This window comes from Hippocampus comes, unplaced genomic scaffold, assembly GCF_001891065.2.
Source record: "Hippocampus comes isolate QL1 unplaced genomic scaffold, H_comes_QL1_v1.1 scaffold132, whole genome shotgun sequence".
Lineage (NCBI taxonomy): Eukaryota > Metazoa > Chordata > Actinopteri > Syngnathiformes > Syngnathidae > Hippocampus > Hippocampus comes.
In genome coordinates, this window is record NW_017805467.1 from 2,494,248 (window position 1) to 2,512,920 (window position 18,673).

An 18,673-nucleotide genomic window follows, 5' to 3' on the forward strand; every position below is an offset into this window, starting at 1 on the left:
TGACGTCCTGAAAGGTGGGACAACTCTGACCTGGACTTACAGAAAAACACGTTTCGGCGAGCTCAGGGCAAAACAGAATCGCTGGACTGAACCGAGAAACACGTTGGACGTCACGGAACAAATGAAACACATTCGGAAATGTACATCAATTGCTATGGCATTGTACTGACACAAACACTTCATGTTTTTTTTTCTGTCTGTTGGTCACATGATACATCTTGAGTGCTACTAGGTGTTAGATGACCGAGAAATTGAAGAAAACAAGGTGGTCGAAATTCTTCTCCTGATTGTATGTCTGTGTGGTTTTTTTTTTTTTTTTTTTTTGGCCATGCTAGAGATGAACATTTATCACAAAGCTATACAGTACGTTCATCAGGTATCATACATCTATGATGTACTGTGATGTGTTCTTTGGCATATCTGCTCGGCGGCAGCTAATTTTGCAGCATTGGTGTGAATTGTCTCAAGAAACTGCGGTGAGTTGAGTTTTTCAGTTCAGTCTTCAACTTGAAATCGGCAGTGTTATGCTGCGGTGCGTGTTGCCCATCGAGGAGAAAATGTTAGTGGAGTGCAAATAAAACCAACTCCTGTAACTGACATGCAAAAAGTTCATTAGTCAAGGACGATATAACTTTCATTCATCTTTATGGAAAACGAATATTCTCATATGAACAATACTTTAAACAGAGGGCGTATTACAATATATAAATACATTGAGACTTCCAGTGGAGCCATTCACAGCCCGGATCCAGTTTGCGTTGCTTTTCCACTGCTGCCAAGTCACTCTGCGGACCAGGACTTGTGGCAGCTGGTCGGGCTCCTCGGAGACTTTGGGCTTCCCTGAAACCCAAAATGCAAAGCAGGATTTCCAAAACTTTATTGTGCCAAGGCATGGATTTTACATGACAAAAAAAAAAACCTGAGGGCATTCCTCCTCACAAAATTGACACAAAAAAGTGTTGTACTATACACGGAAACAATGATGATCTCATTTCACTCACAAATGTACTGAAAAACAATCTAATGAGAATCGATACACAATTTGTGTTTGCATTTTTGTATACAGTGAGCCATGGGAAATAATCCAATTTCACAAACAGAAATTGGTCGAAAAATGATTATTCATTGACTACAAATAATGTACATTGGATGATGAAAAGTGTGATGAAGACATATTAAATATCTTACGATAAATACTGACTGAGGAAATGTATTGGTCCAATCATGGATCAAACACCTTTTTTGAACTTTGCCACTCAGCTCATACAACAAGTTATATAAAAAAAATTACTGAACAATTAGACAATAATCATTCATCATCCTGAAAATTAAAATTATTTACATAAAAACAAACCAAAAAAAACCAGACTCAGAGGTATTGAAGATCCTGTGTGTCTGTTAAATTCCTGCGAGTTTGAGTTCAACTTGGGCTGGACTGACCTTCGGGCCGAGCAGGCCTGCTACTGTGGTATTGATTTTTATTTTTTCGGGTTGCGGGAGGCATGGTCGCTATTAAAGCCAAGTAGACCCGTACTCACCAATAATTTTTAATGTAAAAATAGAGGTTTTGTGAAAAATATTTTTCAAAACAGAATCCGCAGAATTCCGCTAAGCCGTGGAAATTTCACAGTCCTGCAGAATTCTTTTCATGACAAAGATCTTACATTACACCATCCCCCAAAAATGTCACAAAAGGTATGAATACTGAAATGATGATCTCATCTCAATTTACTGGGACTAAACTGACTTACGGAGAGGAAGGCATGATTGATTCTGTTGCATGAATGGCAACAGGCAGATACACAGTTTATTGCTGCTTCTGGCATCTCATGGAAGAACTTTTGATTGTTCTTCCTGTCACTTTCATGTCACTGTCATAGATAGATAGGTGAGCAGAGATATATTTTTAATTCATGTCATTCGTTTTTGGAGAAATTGAGTGAAATTAGAAACTTTGCCATGGAACCCCTGATGACCTCTCATGGCAAGGCACCCTGGATGGGAATCACTACTGTTGAGCAGAATAGGTACCGTACCACTGAAAGAAAAGGCTATGTAAGAGCAGCACTATTCCATTAGGGGGCAGCAAACCACTGCACAAGAGTTTAAGTGTGTTGTAATTAGACCCTGAAAAGTACTGTAGGTATTAATAATGTTCATTAGTGCTAAAACCTGAAATCTAACGGTAGCCTGATGTTTCTTGCCGTTTCATCTTTGTTTGTATGTGGACAAATTGTAGAAATAAGGTGGAGCGCTTACCACAGAAGACTGAGTTTTTGCATAGTTCATATGGGCGTAGAGCAGCACAGCAGTGTCGTTGTGAGACGCTTCCACAGCGATGGAGAGAGCGTTGCTGCCATCCTGCAGTCCAATGGGAGGAGAAAAAAAAAAAAGAAAAAAGATTAGCAAAAGCTGGAATAGACTCCAGCTGTGCTGCGATCCTGAGTAGGGCGGAGACAATGAACAGTGACCACTAAACTGCGCACTCTCTGCAACCATTTTTAGTTGGTTCAATTGATGATGAATGTTTCAGGCTTCTACAGAGCTAGCTGGTGAGCTGATTGTTTGAATCAGGTGTGTTGAAGTGGAGAGAAATCAAAAACAAGCAGGACATGGCTCTTGAGGAACCGGAGTTCCCTACCCCTGATATAACATTTCAACAGATAACATAAATTTGACTGATACCCATCCATCCATCCATCCATTTTCTGATCCGCTTTATCCTCACAAGGGTCGCAGGGGGTGCTGGAGCCTATCCCAGACATGTTCGGGCAGTAGGCGGGGGACACCCTGAACAGGTTGCCAGCCAATCGCAGGGCACACAGAGACAAACCATCCGCACTCACACTCACACCTAGGGACAATTGTGAGTGTTCAATTAGCCTGCCATGCATGTTTTTTGGAATATGGGAGGAAACCGGAGTACCCGGAGAAAGCACATGCAGGCCCGGGGAGAACATGCAAACTCCACACAGGAAGCCCAGACATGATCGAACCCACGACCTCTGCACTCTGAGGTCGACGAGCTAACCACTGGATGGACCACCAGAAGTCAAATATGGGCTTTGGACTTGCAGTGACCAGGATTCGAACCAGGATTGCTTCGGCCACAACGTGGGGTACGAACCATTATACAACCACGGCCTCGACTGATACCCAGCTACTCAAAAGGGTAGAATTGCTTTTCAATCCTGGTTTGTGATGATGTGTGGGCTTGGAGTTCCCCCCCGACATTCAGTCCAGCTGTGCACAATCCAGCAGTGGCCAACTCATTCTGGCTCAACGTCAGTTCGGAAGTGTCGGCTTGTCTGGACATTTTTCCCCCAAGCATCCTGACTCATACGATTTAAAACAAATAAAATAAATAAAATAAAAGTGGTTATGGCTTGATTGGTTGGTTGAAAGGGTTGGTAAATCTTAAATTGTCATCAATCGCCAACGAATGCACACAAATGACACCATGTGCATTCGTTTGAAGTGGGGGTGGGGGGGCATTTTGTGTCCGTGTACCTCGTCAACAGCACAATTTGGGTTTGGGCTAAAACAGACAAAAATGATCAGATTCTTGTTCTATCTTGCTGGGATGGAAAGAAAAGCCTAAACCAATACCAAAACCCAAAAAAAAGCTGGAGGCAAGTAAACAAACGCCGACAAGATGTTTCCTGAGAACAGATGAAGCTGAATCACAGATGTAAACGCGGTCACGCGGCTTGAGCTCAGATCAGGCAGACGGCATGCTCAGAACAAGCAGGCATTTGTCACAAACACAATATGTTTGTCTTTGTTGTAAATGATTTATGTATACTGCACCGCAATAAGGAAATATATAAGAACATTTATTAAATATGGAACAATAACACAGGTCCGCATTAAAAAAATGCGTAGTGTAGACTAAGTAGCCCTCAGCATTTTCTAGGACAGTTTCAGATGTAGAAGACAAACATCTCATTAGTTTTTCTCTATATGCTCCCATTTTTTTAATATATGTACTGTATAATGTAACATGTTTTTTTAAAAAAAGAGCAAGAAAATCATTTTGGGGATGAAATCAATGCACATTAACACTGTCTACAGTGCAAAAAAAAAGATCTATATTCATGTAATTCTTGTATATTTTTTAATGCAGACCAGAGTAATCATTGGGTAATTGTAAAATATTGGTTATACTGCAAGTACATGTGAAAAAAATAAGAATTGGGCTCTTATTTTGACATGGAACACTACTCATTTGCGACTCATCTCGGATAGCAGTTCAATAAATAGCTTGCTTTGATATTACAAAATAAACTCTGAACAATTACATTTGAGTTGAAAATTGACTGGCGCATTTACTTTTTTTTTTACCTTGGCTTAATTTAACTTGTATCAATTAATTTGAAATTCTGACTTACGAAAATCAAACACATGCGAGACGAGACAATCAGTTGTCATCGAAATGGGAGTCCGTCACTAATGGACTGATGGACATTCCGTAGGTACTGACGTGCTGGCCATAATGACTTTTAATGACTTTTTGGGTGACGGACGAAAAAACTTTTCCATCGGGTGCTTAGTCCGTCAGTGTTTCACAGTTTCCATCAGTCATCAGTTCACCGGTAAAGCGGGAGTCTGTCAGTGATGGATTGACGGACCTTCCAGCAGTCCTGATATCTTCCATTCTAATTTCTTGAGATTGTGAATTTTGAGTTTTTGTTTGCTCTAAGTGGCAGTCATCAAAGTTCTAGAAAAATAAAATGAGAAATATTTATCACTGCCTACAGTCAATAATGTGTTTCAATTCCCCCCCACTATGAATTGAATAATAGTACTGAAATAATTTTCCACGATAGTCCAATCATTGAGTGAAGTCCAGTTATGTGGCTTTGGTTGTGTGTGACTGAAGAACATATTCTCACATTATCAACGATGGAGATGTCACAACCAGGCTGCTCCAGAAGGAGTTTGACAATCTCAGCTCGGCCGTGTTCGCTGGCACACATCAGCGCCGTGGACCCCTCGTCGTCCTGCACGTTGACATCACCGCCACACTCCAGAAGCGCCTCCACCATCTCCTGACGGCCATGACTCACAGCTAGCATCAGCGCCGTCTGACCTGCCTGCACAGGTAGTAAGAAACTTACAGTATTTGACAATCGTATGGGGACTTTCCAAAATAGCGTAAAGCGGCTATCACTGGGTTGACATTTGACCTGCGCATAGCAGTCAAGTCAAGCTAGGTCTCAAACCCCACCACATAAAACAACGCATCTTTGTTTATATAGTCGTCGATTACCACTGTGTCAAATGACGGGAATGGGTGAAATCAAAACCCAAATCAAAATAGATAATATTAGTTATGCTCGCAGCGATGTTTAATTTCTGTTTATCTTCAGTGATTTAGGAAGAGGCAATTTGTTCTGCTAGTAGCGAACCAAAAAACTGACCTTCCAAAAACAAGCACGCCTCTCTTCTCTTCTTCGTGCTTCTTCTGTCTCCAATTAATGATTTAGCATGGAGAGAAGTGCTATAAAAGTGTTATAAATATCATAAAAGAGCACGCATTGTTATAAAAAGCCCAAAGTCGTCTGAAGTGGTCGATTCCGCTCTTAAATGGCAATTGCTCTCAAATGGAAAACTTTGTGTGACTAATTAGAAGCAACGTATAAATAGCCCGTCAGCATAAAGTTTCACTGCATGCGATGCTTTGTGCTCCTCAGAGCAACAACAAGCATCAATAATCGGATTTCAAGTCCAGGCTGTGAAGCCAGTCTCATGACTTCCTATTCTGAGCGTGTGTCTGTTGCATGCAGTTCACAACCTGATGAAATCATCCGAACAGAGAAGACCACAAACACTTTATATGTGACACGAGGCTACGCATTAGCTTGACCACTTTGAATCTACAGTGGAACCAATGGACCTTTTGCTTTCCACTGTTTAGCATTTTCATATGGTAAATGCCACGGGGATGTCATCTGACTGAAAAATAACCTCTGCCCTTAAATGTGTGATAACCTGGGGTTGTCTCAGAGCTATATTCATACAGAATACAATAGTTTGGTGCAAAAACTTTGAGGTAGAAACAGTATCAAAAGCTTATACATTTCAAAGTCATCAATGCGACGTGCGCAACGTTCAGCGTCAACTCAGTTTGAAGTACAGTCAAACCTCGGTTTTCGAATGTCTCGGTTCTCGACCAATTTGGTTTTCGACCAAAAATTTCGAGTTTTTTATGCCTCGGATGATGAACAAATTTCGGTTCTCGAACAAACTGAGCGCACTTGAATGCACCACTTGACTCCTCTCGCCTTCCTTACACGAGGAAATGACGCTTCCTCAGGTAGATGAGGAAGTGACGTTTCCTCGTGTTGCTTTCCATTGTGAGCAGACGTGTTTCAATAAACTTTTTTTTTCTTTAAAAAAAGAGCGTGGTTTCGGTTTTCGAACAATTCGGTTTTCGAACAGCCTTCTGGAACGGATTATGGACGAAAACCGAGGTTTGGCTATATTAAGAAGTTTCATGTTATCACAATGCGTTTTACATGCTGACCGGAAGTTTACACGCCACATTATACCGAATGCGGGAGTGCTGCGTTTTTATGGTACCAACACAACTATTCAAAATCCATTACATAATGTTAAATCATACCAACAAAATATGATGCAACTCCTTCATCATTAGTGTGACCTTTGCAGTGTCTTGTATTGACTTTTATCACGTAGCTTACGACTTCCCACGTCCTCATAATTATCGATTCTTGGAAACTTGAACTAGACTGCTTTGTACATGGCTCTTGATGAGCGCCAATAACGCTATTCATGATCTCACATTTCACACGGTCCCACATCATCTCTAGGAACCATGTTGGTGTTGTTTGGTACAAGGCAAAGATCAAGTGTGATAGCTACTAAAGTCGCTGGTGACATGCCTGGCTGGCTTTGGCGTTGACGTTGCCCTTGCTGAAGAGCTTCTTGACCACAGACATGTCATCGTCCTCCTTCACCGTGGACAAAGCAGCCAACATGATGGCCGTGTAGCCCGCCTTGTTCTGCTTGTCCACGCAGCACATGCCTGTAATAAGCAGATGTCTCATTGAAGCCTTTGAGACAACAAAGGCAAACAAGCTTATCTCCAGTCATCAGATTCAATGTAAAAACCCGGCCAGTACAAATGAAATACTCGGGTGTTGACACTGTCAGACGGCTATTAGCTGAACAATAATATATGTTTATTATCCTAGTAGCCGTTTGCAGCAATGTACAACTGCAATGCTTCAAAGAGGGAAAATGTTGCTTCTTGCTTGCATTGGGGCCAAGTGGTGCAGTGGACCAGATGCACAAGACAAAGTGTGGGCCAAGTCCAGCCAGTGTGCCATTCCCTACTTTATTCTTTTGTATGACCCACCAAGTCATGACATTACCAACATTCGTGTAATATTTGTTACACTCAGTTAGCAGTTTCCTCCACCTCACCCACTAAATGTGATTTTTTTTAAAATTACATTTATTGTTAACCTACATATTTTAACATTTTCTTTAAAATACTTAATCAACAAATGACCTTTTAAAGATGAAGTGTGGCTCTTGAGTACAAAAATTTGCCCACCCTTGCACTAGATGGAGCTGCAGTGCAGGACATGCCGGAAGTCTAGATCCATGTTTACTGGCACTTTACTGAACCAAAGCACTCATTTCCACCACCAAAGAAAATGCCACAAAACGTATAAGTATTGAAATAATGAAGATCTCATATTTCATCCTAAGTAAGTTCATTTTTGGAGTAAACTCTTCAAGACATGATGATTGTTATTTCAGAACATTTTTGTTTGGTAATGTGCCGGGAGATTTTTTTGGTGTGTGTAAAACGAGTGCGTAGGCTCAATAAAGGTCAAGAGTGTAGATGACGTGTTCTCCCTCTACTGGTAGGCAATTTAAATGGTGAAACTGTTCATATTTGTACAGTGGCTTAAAATGTGTTTGAAACCAGAACGGCTCAGTACAGTTCATCTGGAACCACTTTTCAGTCCAGTACAGATTCATTTAATATTTTAGAACTGTAGTTGCAATTTTTATTTTGCTTGTGCAATCGGCTTACATTGAATCATTGTTTCAGTACAGTCGTTTTGCTTTCCTATGTTTAAACGCAATGTTCATGTTAAAACTGCGTACGTTACAGTGAACGCGGGACCACTACACTACTGTATTGTGTATACATGTATAAATCACTGCTCCATATGATCTGAGTGCTATTCCAGTTATCTTTTCAAGCAGAATTTTTGATACAGCTCTTGTATTGCATTTCATTAGACTGCTTGAGCGCCTAACAAAGTGTCTGGTGAGTGTCGAGCATACTGTACAATATTTGCTTGGAATATCAATGAGCTTTAGCCTGTAGAAGAACAGGAGGGTCGCTAAGGAGAGCTATGAGCACTGACCTGTGTCCAGCAGCAGGTCCACGACCCCAAAGTTGGAGTGTGAGACACTATAGTGCAGAGCGGTGTTGCCGTTGCCATCGGTCATGTTGACCACATGCTCAAGCAGCAGCGCGGACACCTCGGAGAACGCCATCAGGTAGTCGCGTACCCGCGAAGGCTGAGCCATTTTGGCGCTGGAAACACGGAACCACTCGAGCTGGACCATGTGAGTGCTGGCGAGCTGCAAGTACATTTAGCAACACAACTTCCATTGGAATGCTATTTGATCGCTTGGATTGATTGTTTGTGTGTGTGTGTGTGTGTGTGTGTGTGTGTGTGTGTGTGTGTGGAGGGGGGGGGGGTTCAGAGTGACCAAACAATCCACAGAGTGTTGAGAGAATTCCTCATTGTTAGCATCAGGCTCAGTTCATTTCCCATTTCTGAATGTAAGAAAATAAGTCTGAATTGCTATCACTGCAAACTGTCTCCAAAACGCTGTCACGCTGCCTCCGTCAACCGCCGTTACTAATTACAGAAAGAAACTGAAATGGTTCAAAGAAGCATGCAGGGACGCACCACTTCCTTACTCTTCAGTGTTTGGATGTCATCGTTGAGGTGATTCTTGAGAATGAGGCAAGCTTCACGCATTTTGGAGCTCAGTTCAAACCTGTTACCAACAAAACAGTAGTTAAATACCTCGTGAAAACACACAGTATTCTGTTGTTTTCACAAATTTGTTGTGAACGATGCATGAATCAAAATGGAGGCGACAGTGAAGTACACACTTCTCTTTGACGCCATCAGATGAGCCCTTTGACGCTCTCAGAATTTCCTCATCAGTGTCGCTCTCATCCAGGTTGACGTTTCTTTCCTCCTCCGACGTTTCTTCCTGCAGATCCACTTCATCCTCCTCCGTGCTATCCAAGCAGTCCCCCTCTCCACTTCCTTCAGAGGAGCTTCCCTCTTCCTCCTCCTCCTCCTCTTCCTCCTCCTCATCTTCCTCTTCTTCACTGGATGTCGATTCATACCTAATTAACATAAATACAATGAAACCTCTCAAATTTGCGCTTGGCCTGGCTTTTTCTTAATTTTAAGCAATGCTGCAAATATTTTCATGGGTTATGCAAGAGGATGAGATTTTGTAAACAGATTTTAAACAATTCATGAACTGGAGCACCCACCCTCCATTTAAAATGCCAACAAACTGCAAGCTCTTCTTGCCTGTCGTGCGATTTTCAACTGCGCCATCTTTCCTCTTCATGATTGATTTCAGCATGCCTGTTTCTATTACGGATGAAATATGAAAGCATCAGATATCATAAGAGTTATAACAATTCAACGCATTAAGACAAGTGCGTTCTTTCAAGGAATCGCTACTGTATCTCAGGCCGGTTTAAATTTGCAACGACGGGTGCTTTCACACACTTTGCTACACTTGACTCAAAATGTAGGTGGTTCATTTGATCAGGGTCAGAGTTCAGGTTGGGGTGGAGGTGTAGTTTAGTTTGACAACAAATTTGAAATGTGAAAAGTGAAATTATGGATGTTTTTTGGTATATTTGGTTTAGCATGTGTAGTCGTATATCGCCTGGTAGCAGGATGTCTTTTCACTGCGTGAAGGAGGATCATTTGCTCCGGGGGTCCCCTTCAAGTGCTCTTGGTTATTTACTGGAGTATTGTAGAGCATGTATAAAACAAATTGAAGTTGTCAACAAAGCGTGACTTCACTGCATGCGGTTTTTAGTCGAGCTATTTCAATTACTAGTCAATACACCCAAACTTCCTGTTTACAGTTTTGTGAGCAATAAGAGAAGGGCGCAATCACAATCGCTCGTGGTTTGTTGCGACGCATTTTGGTTTCATTACAGTTTTTTTACCGTTGGAAAATAAACAGAACTATTTGGGAAACAGAACACATTTCAAACTGATTTGGACCAGCAAAAGTGAACTGGAGACTTGAAAGAGAAGATCATTATAACAATGTTAAGGTACCTGATTTGAGATTGTCGGGTGTCGTCGTGTTCCCATGGCCTTCCTCTCGCTCCTCAGACACACTCACTGCCTCTTCTGGAAAGATCTTGTAATCATTTATGGTCAGCTGTCTCTTCTTTAACACAGTAACTTTCTGGTCTTCACTCTTGTCATCAAGCATGTTTTCGTACTGGCAACCAATGGTGGCCGTGACAACAGATACTGGTTCTTCTGCTGTCGTTAAAGTATCAGTTTGGGCACTTTGCTCGATCAACTCTGGTGCAAAGCTGTTACCTACACAGACATCCGTCACAGCTGGGCAGCACAAAACGGCAGCATCCTTTAGGGTAGAGGATGTCGTCCCGATCTGGGCATCCTTAGCAATGGGTTTAGCTAGCACTCCCTTCTCAAACGTGACTTTAAGCGCTACCTCCTCAATCTGCGCTCGGAGAGTTCTCAGATCTTTGTCTGCCAAGCTCAGCTGGCTCTCAAGACTCGTAATGGACTCCTGCTGGAATTTAATGGTGTCCTGTAAGGTGTCCAGCTCACGTTGCGCCTCAGACGTCAGCCCAAGTAGTGACTCCATAACCCAAACCCCAACCTCCGCTGTCTCTGCTCTGACCTGTGTTCCTTGCTGATGAAGCACAGGGTTTTCAGTTCCTGTGCCCTTCTCACGAACATGGAGCTCAGTTCCCACAGCGGCGTCTTTCACACTGTGGCTGTAATAGAAAACAATTGAGTCTATGGGCTGATCATCTCCCACAGCCACGGATTTCTTGTCAACAGATGGCTTCCCAGGAGCCTTCGGTACAACTTTTGATGAAAGTTGTGCTGCACAACCATCTTTCCCCTCAAACTTCTCAGCAAGCTTTTTCAATTCCTCAGATTTGTGACCTTTGTGACCAGGTGAGGCTGGGCAACTTAATCGACTCTGGATATTTGGGCTGGATTTGGAGGACTCTGTGGTCTGCGAAGAGGAGTCGACCAACTGTGGCTTCTTTGTTGCTTTCTTCTCCTGAAGTGCTAACAACAGCATGTCTTTCTCGACACGAAGCTCAGCCACCTCTTTTTCCAGAGCCGGAACACCCTTTACTCGTTCCTCCATCTCCTTCAGTTGTTTCAAGGCCGTAGCCATCTGCTCTCGAACTGTCTGCAGTTGGCTGGGGGGCACTGTCGTGCCAGCGGCAGGAGTGTTGAGTCCAGAGGTTTGAGGACTAGGTTTAGTCCAGCTGCTCTGCAGAGGCTGAGTTGACGCAGAGGCGGACAGCTGCTTGGGAGGATCTGCGAGCTGGAATCGGCCACCATCGTGATGGCTTTGCTCCTGCTGTAGCCGCCGGCTAGTTTCAAGAAGAGTTCGCTCAACTCGAGGGTTGCGTTGTGGTGGAGGGGGTGGTACTTTGGCACCGGCAGTCAGTGGGGGAACACTGAGGAGAGTCACAGGGGAGAGAGAAAGCACTTCGCAAGGGGCGGAGCCAAGGCGGTTTCTTGGCGGCGGCAGGGGAGGCACCCTGCCATCCTCACTAGCAGGAGAGGAAAGGGACTCTGTGGAAGTCCAGCCGCTGGCGCGCCCCCCAACATATCTCTGAGAGGTTTTGAGCCCCCGTCCGGACCGACGAGACGTGACAGCTGCCCTACGAAGATTATGCCCACTCTCTATCTCTTCCACATATTTCAGGAAATCCAAATCAAGCTGGAAACCATATGGTGTTTGTACGGAGTAAGATGACGGCTGGTCAACTTGCTCTTGACTGGAGTAGAGAAAGGGAGAGGCCAAATCTGGAAGGAAAATTGGACACGTGGCTGAACTAAATGGCAGACGCTGAAACTCTCTCACACAAAAAAAAAAAAAAATTGGTACACCATAATGAGATCCAAAACAAAACCACGCCAGTTATTACTACTACTACCTATGTCTTCTCACCAATTCTGATCTGTGAATTAGTACAATTTTTAAATTTTAATTGTGCCCTTCTCAAGTTCTCCCAGAGCCAACTTGTTTCTCCAGCTATCCTCTGCAGGAAGTATGCTTCATCTTCTTATCAAATCATTTCGTTAATAGCCATCAAATTAATAGTTCTAATGAAAATTGCTTCTTTCACTTGGGTTATTAATTCTCTATACCAGGGGTGGGCAATCCCAGTCCTGGAGGGCCGCTACCCTGCATGTTTTCCATCTGTCCCTTCTCCAACACACCTGATTCAAATGGTCAGATCATCAGCAAGCTCTGTCGAGGCCTGAACAATTGAATTAGGTGTGTTGCAACAGGGACAGATGGAAAACATGCAGGATAGCGGCCCTCCAGGACTGGGATTGCCCACCCCTGCTCTATACCGTCATACACAATTATGTTTTCAAGCTTGTGACTGACAGCAATTAGGATCTGTTCACAATTGCATGGCGGTTGAGAATGTTATGGTACTTGATGTGTTCATTGACCTGAGAATGGGTTATTTCTATTTCTAGGTGAATAATTTGTTCTAAACTTAAACAGGTCGTGTTTGCATCCTAGAAGAGATTTTTGTACTGATTAACTTACCAGGCAGCTTTGGGTTAACTTGCACTGACTGAGTCATCTTTCAGGTAGAGGGCCTTTCAGCACGCACAGCCTCAAACGACACCTGGCTAGGAAAGCATGCAGTCACATATTTACATTTGTCATCGGTGACAGGAAATAAAACTGATGTCATGTCCAAAGCACTCCCCTACTTAGTGTGACTGATAAAGAAAAATTGCTGCCCCGAAGGGAAACCCGTTCTCTTCCTACTGGTACTTACTGTAAATATTACAGTGTGAAGGGTCAACACGTCATCATGACAATCAGTCGTTAACTGATCTATCCATATTTTAATATACAGGTAAGGTGTACAGTAAAATAAGAACAAACTGCTCAGCAAAGTCCAAAGAAGTCTGTTTTCACAAAGTTGATTTTCCCCATGCTATCTAACCGAATTGAAACTAATCCATTGCAGAGATAGAATGCTTTGTTAACTCATATATTAGCTGATTGCTTTTCCACACGACGACATCACCTCATACAGGATGTCAAACTTCTGACCTCTTTACTTGCGTGTTCTTTCTGCAGTCGGACACAATAGTATTCCACTGCAGTTAGAGATGCATGGCATAGACCAGGTGTGTGTGTGTGTGTGTGTGTGTGTGTGTGTGTGTGTGTGTGTGTGTGTGGAGGGGGTCAAACTCATTTTTGTCGCGGGCCACTTTAGTGTTACGTCTTCTGTCAGAGGGTCGTTATGACAATGAAACCACAAAAATGTTGAATATCTCATCGCATTATTACGTGTACACAACAAATTAATGCATTGCTACTTTGGATTTCAGGCAAGTCAACTATCACAGTTTGTTCAATTATTGTTTGAGTGGGTGTAAACAGGGTAAAAAAAATTATGACAGATTCTCAACGTTATTTAGTACACATGACAATTTGACATTGGGGTAACGATTTTAGCAAGGATCATGCAGGTGGACACACATGATTTGCTTTCGCGGGCCACATAAAATGACGTGGTGGGCCGCATCTGGCCCCCGGGCCTTGAGTTTGAGACTTGTGGAATAGACGCTGCTGAGCATGGCTGTTGAATATCAAATGCAGATTTATGGTTGATGCTTTATGACTTACCTCGCTCAGGCTAAATGCAAAATTCATGCAGCTGGAGCCCAGGCTGGTTCCCTCAGCTCTGCTGAACTCAGCCCTACAAAAGAAGGAAAGGCCAAAAAAAACATGAAAATAGATGGAGTAAATGAGAGTAATAACATGCTCAGTCCTTCACAGACCTTGACAGACAAACTCTTCGAGGGGGACTCGCTGGCCCATTAAGAGGGACCCTTATCCCACAATAGCTGCATAGAATTCTGCTATGTGAACCACTATATTACCAATGGCCACACTCATGCCAAGTTGTCACCAATAAATTCTGTTCAGCTCTGTAGAAGTTCACCATTTTGATATTCCCATTGTCCCATTGTACTGGAACATTTTTGGTGACCTGGTTGACACTGAAAATGGAAATCACATAGTCGATAAAACCCAGACTATTTGACTTAAATCCTTCCAAAGAACTCATATACATATATTAATACATATTTATTTATATTGAATTCATTTTATGACTTTAGATAATATATTTTTTTTTAATCAAACTGAGTCAGAAATTGAGATATGATAGAATCTTGGCTTTGGCCTACCGCCCTAATTGTCATCCAATGGTAGAAACACAAGCCCGATTTTAGGATTGGTGTTCCAAAATGTGCTGTGACCAGCTGAACTGTAGTTGTTTGCGATATGCTTCAAAGACAGAGACGCATGCGTTACAACAAACTATTGTGCACTCGCAAGCACCTTTACGAGGAAGTAGAATAACAGATTTTAATGACAAAATTCCCCACTGATGACTACATTTGGAGTTTCTCATTCAGGAACATCTCCCACACAGTCATTCATTTAGCTTCAAACACACACAGATGTGCTTCCAAGTGTGTGCCTCTTCGGCACATTCCTACAACCTGCTGTTGAAACACGCCAGCTGTCCTTGTATCTGACTGACTTCTGATAACACGCATACACACTTGTCAACTCAGACAGTTTATTGCCAAAGTAAAAACCACAAAGCCCACAACATTAAACACACTCTAAATGTCTCAATGGGCAATGATTGACGGTGGATTGATTTATAAATAGTCCCCAGGGGACGGGGAAAAAAAGAAAACACGTAAATTCTGGCAGTATCTGGACAGTATTGTCTTATCAGCTACTGACTGTTCCTACTCAGTGTGGTGGTCTGGTTCTTGTCTCAGTACAGAGCACAATGAACAAGACCCACACGCAGACACACAGACGGTTTTCAAGGGTGAGACCTCAGGCAATGTGGTTTGGTCCAAAGCAGACAGAAGCAATTCACTGTGCTACTTTTTCTTTTTTAACTCGTGCTTTTGCTTTGTTTACTTGTTTTCCCCACATAGTGGACCAATCATTTCACATCCAGAGCTTTTTTAAGCGTGGCCCGGTAGTCCCGTGGTTAGCGCGTCGACCTCACAGTGCAGAGGCACCGGGTTCAATTCCAGCTCCAGCCTCCCTGTGTGGAGTTTGCATGTTCTCCCTGGGCCTGCGTGGGTTTTCTCCAGGTACTCCGGTTTCCTCCCACATTCCAAAAACATGCATGGCAGGCTGATTGAACACTCCAAATTGTCCCTAGGTATGAGTGCGGATGGTTGTTCGTCTCTTGTGTGCCCTGCGATTGGCTGGCAACCAGTTCAGGGTTTCCCCCGCCAACTGCCCGAAGACAGCTGGGATAGGCTCCAGCACCCCCCGCGACCCTTGTGAGGATAAAGCGGATCGGAAAATGAATGAATGAATGAATGAATGAGCTTTTTTAAATCATGTTTGACGACTTCCACTGATTTGTCTGTCAGTAACTGTTCTAGCGCGGTCAGATTCAGGTGTTTATTGGTGCCACAATTTGGTAAAGTGTGAGTCAGTCAGAGCAGGAATAGATTGTAAATAAACTCCTGTCAAAGAAATGTTTTTTTAAAATTCTGTTTTAAACGTTTCTTGTTGATTCAGGTTCACGTTATCGACTTCCTTAAGTGGCAATCATTGCACTTAAGAAATGTCTTTTCTCACCGCTGCACACTCTTCACCCTCCTCATCTCACATGACTGTTGTTACTCTTCACAAACAGGCACACACACATACACTCCTGTCTGATTTGATGAGAGGCAGCAAATTACAGAGTCCATGTTGAAGCTGCATTCTTTCCCTCGACACCCTGAGCTGTGAGCAGCTGAAACCCCACACAATTGTACATTTTTTTGGGACGGCTCAAATTAAGCCAGTGAGAACCCCCAAAAATGTTTAAATACACAGGCAGACACACACAAAAATGTGCATTAAAAAAATAAAACAAAACACTTTGAGTCTTTTGAAACACTACTTTGAGTTAGCTCATCTATGGAGATTATCTATCATGGTATGTATTAGGGATGGATATAATAACTGATTAGTCGGTTATTTATTTGTTGCGGAATTATGTTGACTGCGAAATTTATTGTTGTAATGGTTTCTTGAAGCAATGGAGGCAAAAGTATGAGAGTGCAGTACTTGGCTACGACCAGCACAGGCGCTGCTGACAAACGGCCAGGCTTGATTTATTAAAAAGGTTGCATCTGCAAAAATTGTTACAAACTTGATGGCTCATCTGCTGCAGAAGCTGATCTACTAAATGCGCTATATTGCCACAGTTATTTTTGTTCACTCTGGGAGGAGAATATGCAAGTAGGGATGAATTGTCGTGGCTTATTTTGCATCTTTAAATACAGTTTCTAAAAGGCAGGGGCTACCGGCTCACTGTGCATATAACCATGACGAGGAGGCACAGGCAAAATATGAGGCAACGGGGACTGAAAGACACATTTTGCTCTTGTAAACATTTTTTTAAATGTTAAAAACAAAAATGATTGCAACATGTCTATTCAGCAATGCAATTTTTAAGCATCTGAATGATCTACTTGGAGGCAGTGACCTGTAATAAAACTCCTTTCATCTCTGTATTTGCTTCCATCTGGGTTATTTTTGCACAGTGAAAACTGGTTGCTACTGGCATCATTCAGACCAGCTATTCGGGTGCGCCCAAGTTTTAAATCCTATTTTGTGATGCAGAAGGCACTCAGGTTGAGCTAAATCCAACAAAACATGGCTATTACGTTATTGCTTGCTTCACCCCAAGCGTGATTTATTTTGGGGAATTCATAATATATGTATTTGACTTCCACTAGCATTTAAAATTCAATCACATCAAATTTACCCTTGTGGCACTCATTCATATTTCCCACTGTGAAAAGCACCAGTGCGACTTCAAGCGCAAAACCCTCTTTTAAATATGGCGGTCTCCACCAATTTTACATCTCTTGCAAACAGCATGCAATATGTCAACATGAACACTCAATTTAGCTAACTTTGGGCCAAAGCCAATCGCACACAAATAACTGCTATTGAATTGGAATGTATTGACTGGCATTCTGAGAAATCTTGTGAAATGTAATCCCTATTATTATTGAGATAGGTTCTCTTTCAAGTTAAAAATGACACCAGGAATATATGACCTTGAGTCTTACATCAATATTTGTCACATTGAAGCTCTATCACAAAATGTATAAAGATCAGTGGTGGCCACACTTTTTAAGCAGGCAAGCTGCTTAAAATAAAAATACATAACAAAAATGATAAAATGACCAAGTCCAACATACGTTTAGGAATAATTTATTTATTTCCATCCATCCATCCATTTCTGATCTGCTTCACCCTCACAAGGGTCGCAGGGCGTGCTGGAGCCTATCCCAGCTGCCTTTGGGCAGTAGACGGACGGGGGAGACCCTGAACTGGGTGCCAGCCAATCGCATGGCAGATTTATTATTTAGTTATTTAAAAAATACATACAGAGAATTCTAAGTATACTATATTTTGGTATATTTGGTATCGATAGATAAATGGATTGACAGACAGTGAGGCATGCAACAGGCTCCCCTGTAGTTCAATTAAGTGAAAAATTTCCAAATTTCGGAACGTATTCTAGGTGGGAATGTACTTTTATTTTTATTTTTTTGAACTCATTCAATACCTTTGACAGGTACCTATATCATTTGCATAAAACTGGGAGGGTTGGCAGTGATTGAATTAATGCTATGCGCTACCAAAACTCAATCTACTTAATGGGCACCCCAAGATCAAGGTCCAATTTTTTTGATCTTGCCGTTATGGCTTGCTTAGTAACCTTTACCAATGTCTTCACACTTTACACTACAAACTTGCATTAGTAACAAGAAATACCGAGAGCTGATGGGGAAAAAAACAGCTTTATAGCAAGCATATTTATTCAACAGCAACAGAAAGTTCTTTTCCACAGTTGATGCAGTTTCATATTTTTCCCCTCTTAGGCAGTGTGGGAACATGTGATCAGCGGCAAAGTCTCATGTCCTGACAGAGATGGAATCAGGCAAACGGAGAAGATTGGGTTGGCCAAATTTTCACTGAAGCGGAAATGTACTGCTTTGGGTCTCAGGATCATGTTTTGTAACAATGACTTCATTTCCCCACGCCGCCCCGTTTTCCCGAAAAAGAGACGTCAGGGCAAAAGAGCGACCCTGGCAAGGGGTGGAGGGACTTAAAGCTGATGTTCTCCTTCTAGACAGGCAACCGCTTTTACCCCTTGGCCGTTTTACATCGGAAACCGCTCATACACTAATCTGCACACAAATCACATTCAATCCAAAACAAATCATTCCTAACCACAGAGTTAAGA

General features: G+C 42.4%; 1 protein-coding gene across 4 annotated transcripts in view; it reads right to left on the reverse strand.

The window, feature by feature from the left end:
- Positions 1-628: 628 nt before the first annotated feature.
- kank3 (KN motif and ankyrin repeat domains 3) overlaps positions 629-18,673 on the reverse strand; it is a 49,629-nt gene continuing 31,584 nt past the window's right edge. For all 4 annotated transcript variants that reach the window (XM_019875392.1, XM_019875390.1, XM_019875393.1 and 1 more), the window contains 11 exons: positions 13,999-14,071; positions 12,901-12,986; positions 10,386-12,140; positions 9,575-9,677; positions 9,179-9,421; positions 8,970-9,060; positions 8,415-8,634; positions 6,909-7,051; positions 4,896-5,096; positions 2,260-2,361; positions 629-840 (listed from right to left, as the gene is read on the reverse strand). In XM_019875392.1, the coding sequence (XP_019730951.1) occupies positions 781-840; positions 2,260-2,361; positions 4,896-5,096; positions 6,909-7,051; positions 8,415-8,634; positions 8,970-9,060; positions 9,179-9,421; positions 9,575-9,677; positions 10,386-12,140; positions 12,901-12,937 (2,955 nt within the window). In that variant the 5' untranslated portion in view covers positions 12,938-12,986; positions 13,999-14,071 and the 3' untranslated portion in view covers positions 629-780. The remainder of the gene's footprint in view (positions 841-2,259; positions 2,362-4,895; positions 5,097-6,908; positions 7,052-8,414; positions 8,635-8,969; positions 9,061-9,178; positions 9,422-9,574; positions 9,678-10,385; positions 12,141-12,900; positions 12,987-13,998; positions 14,072-18,673) is intronic.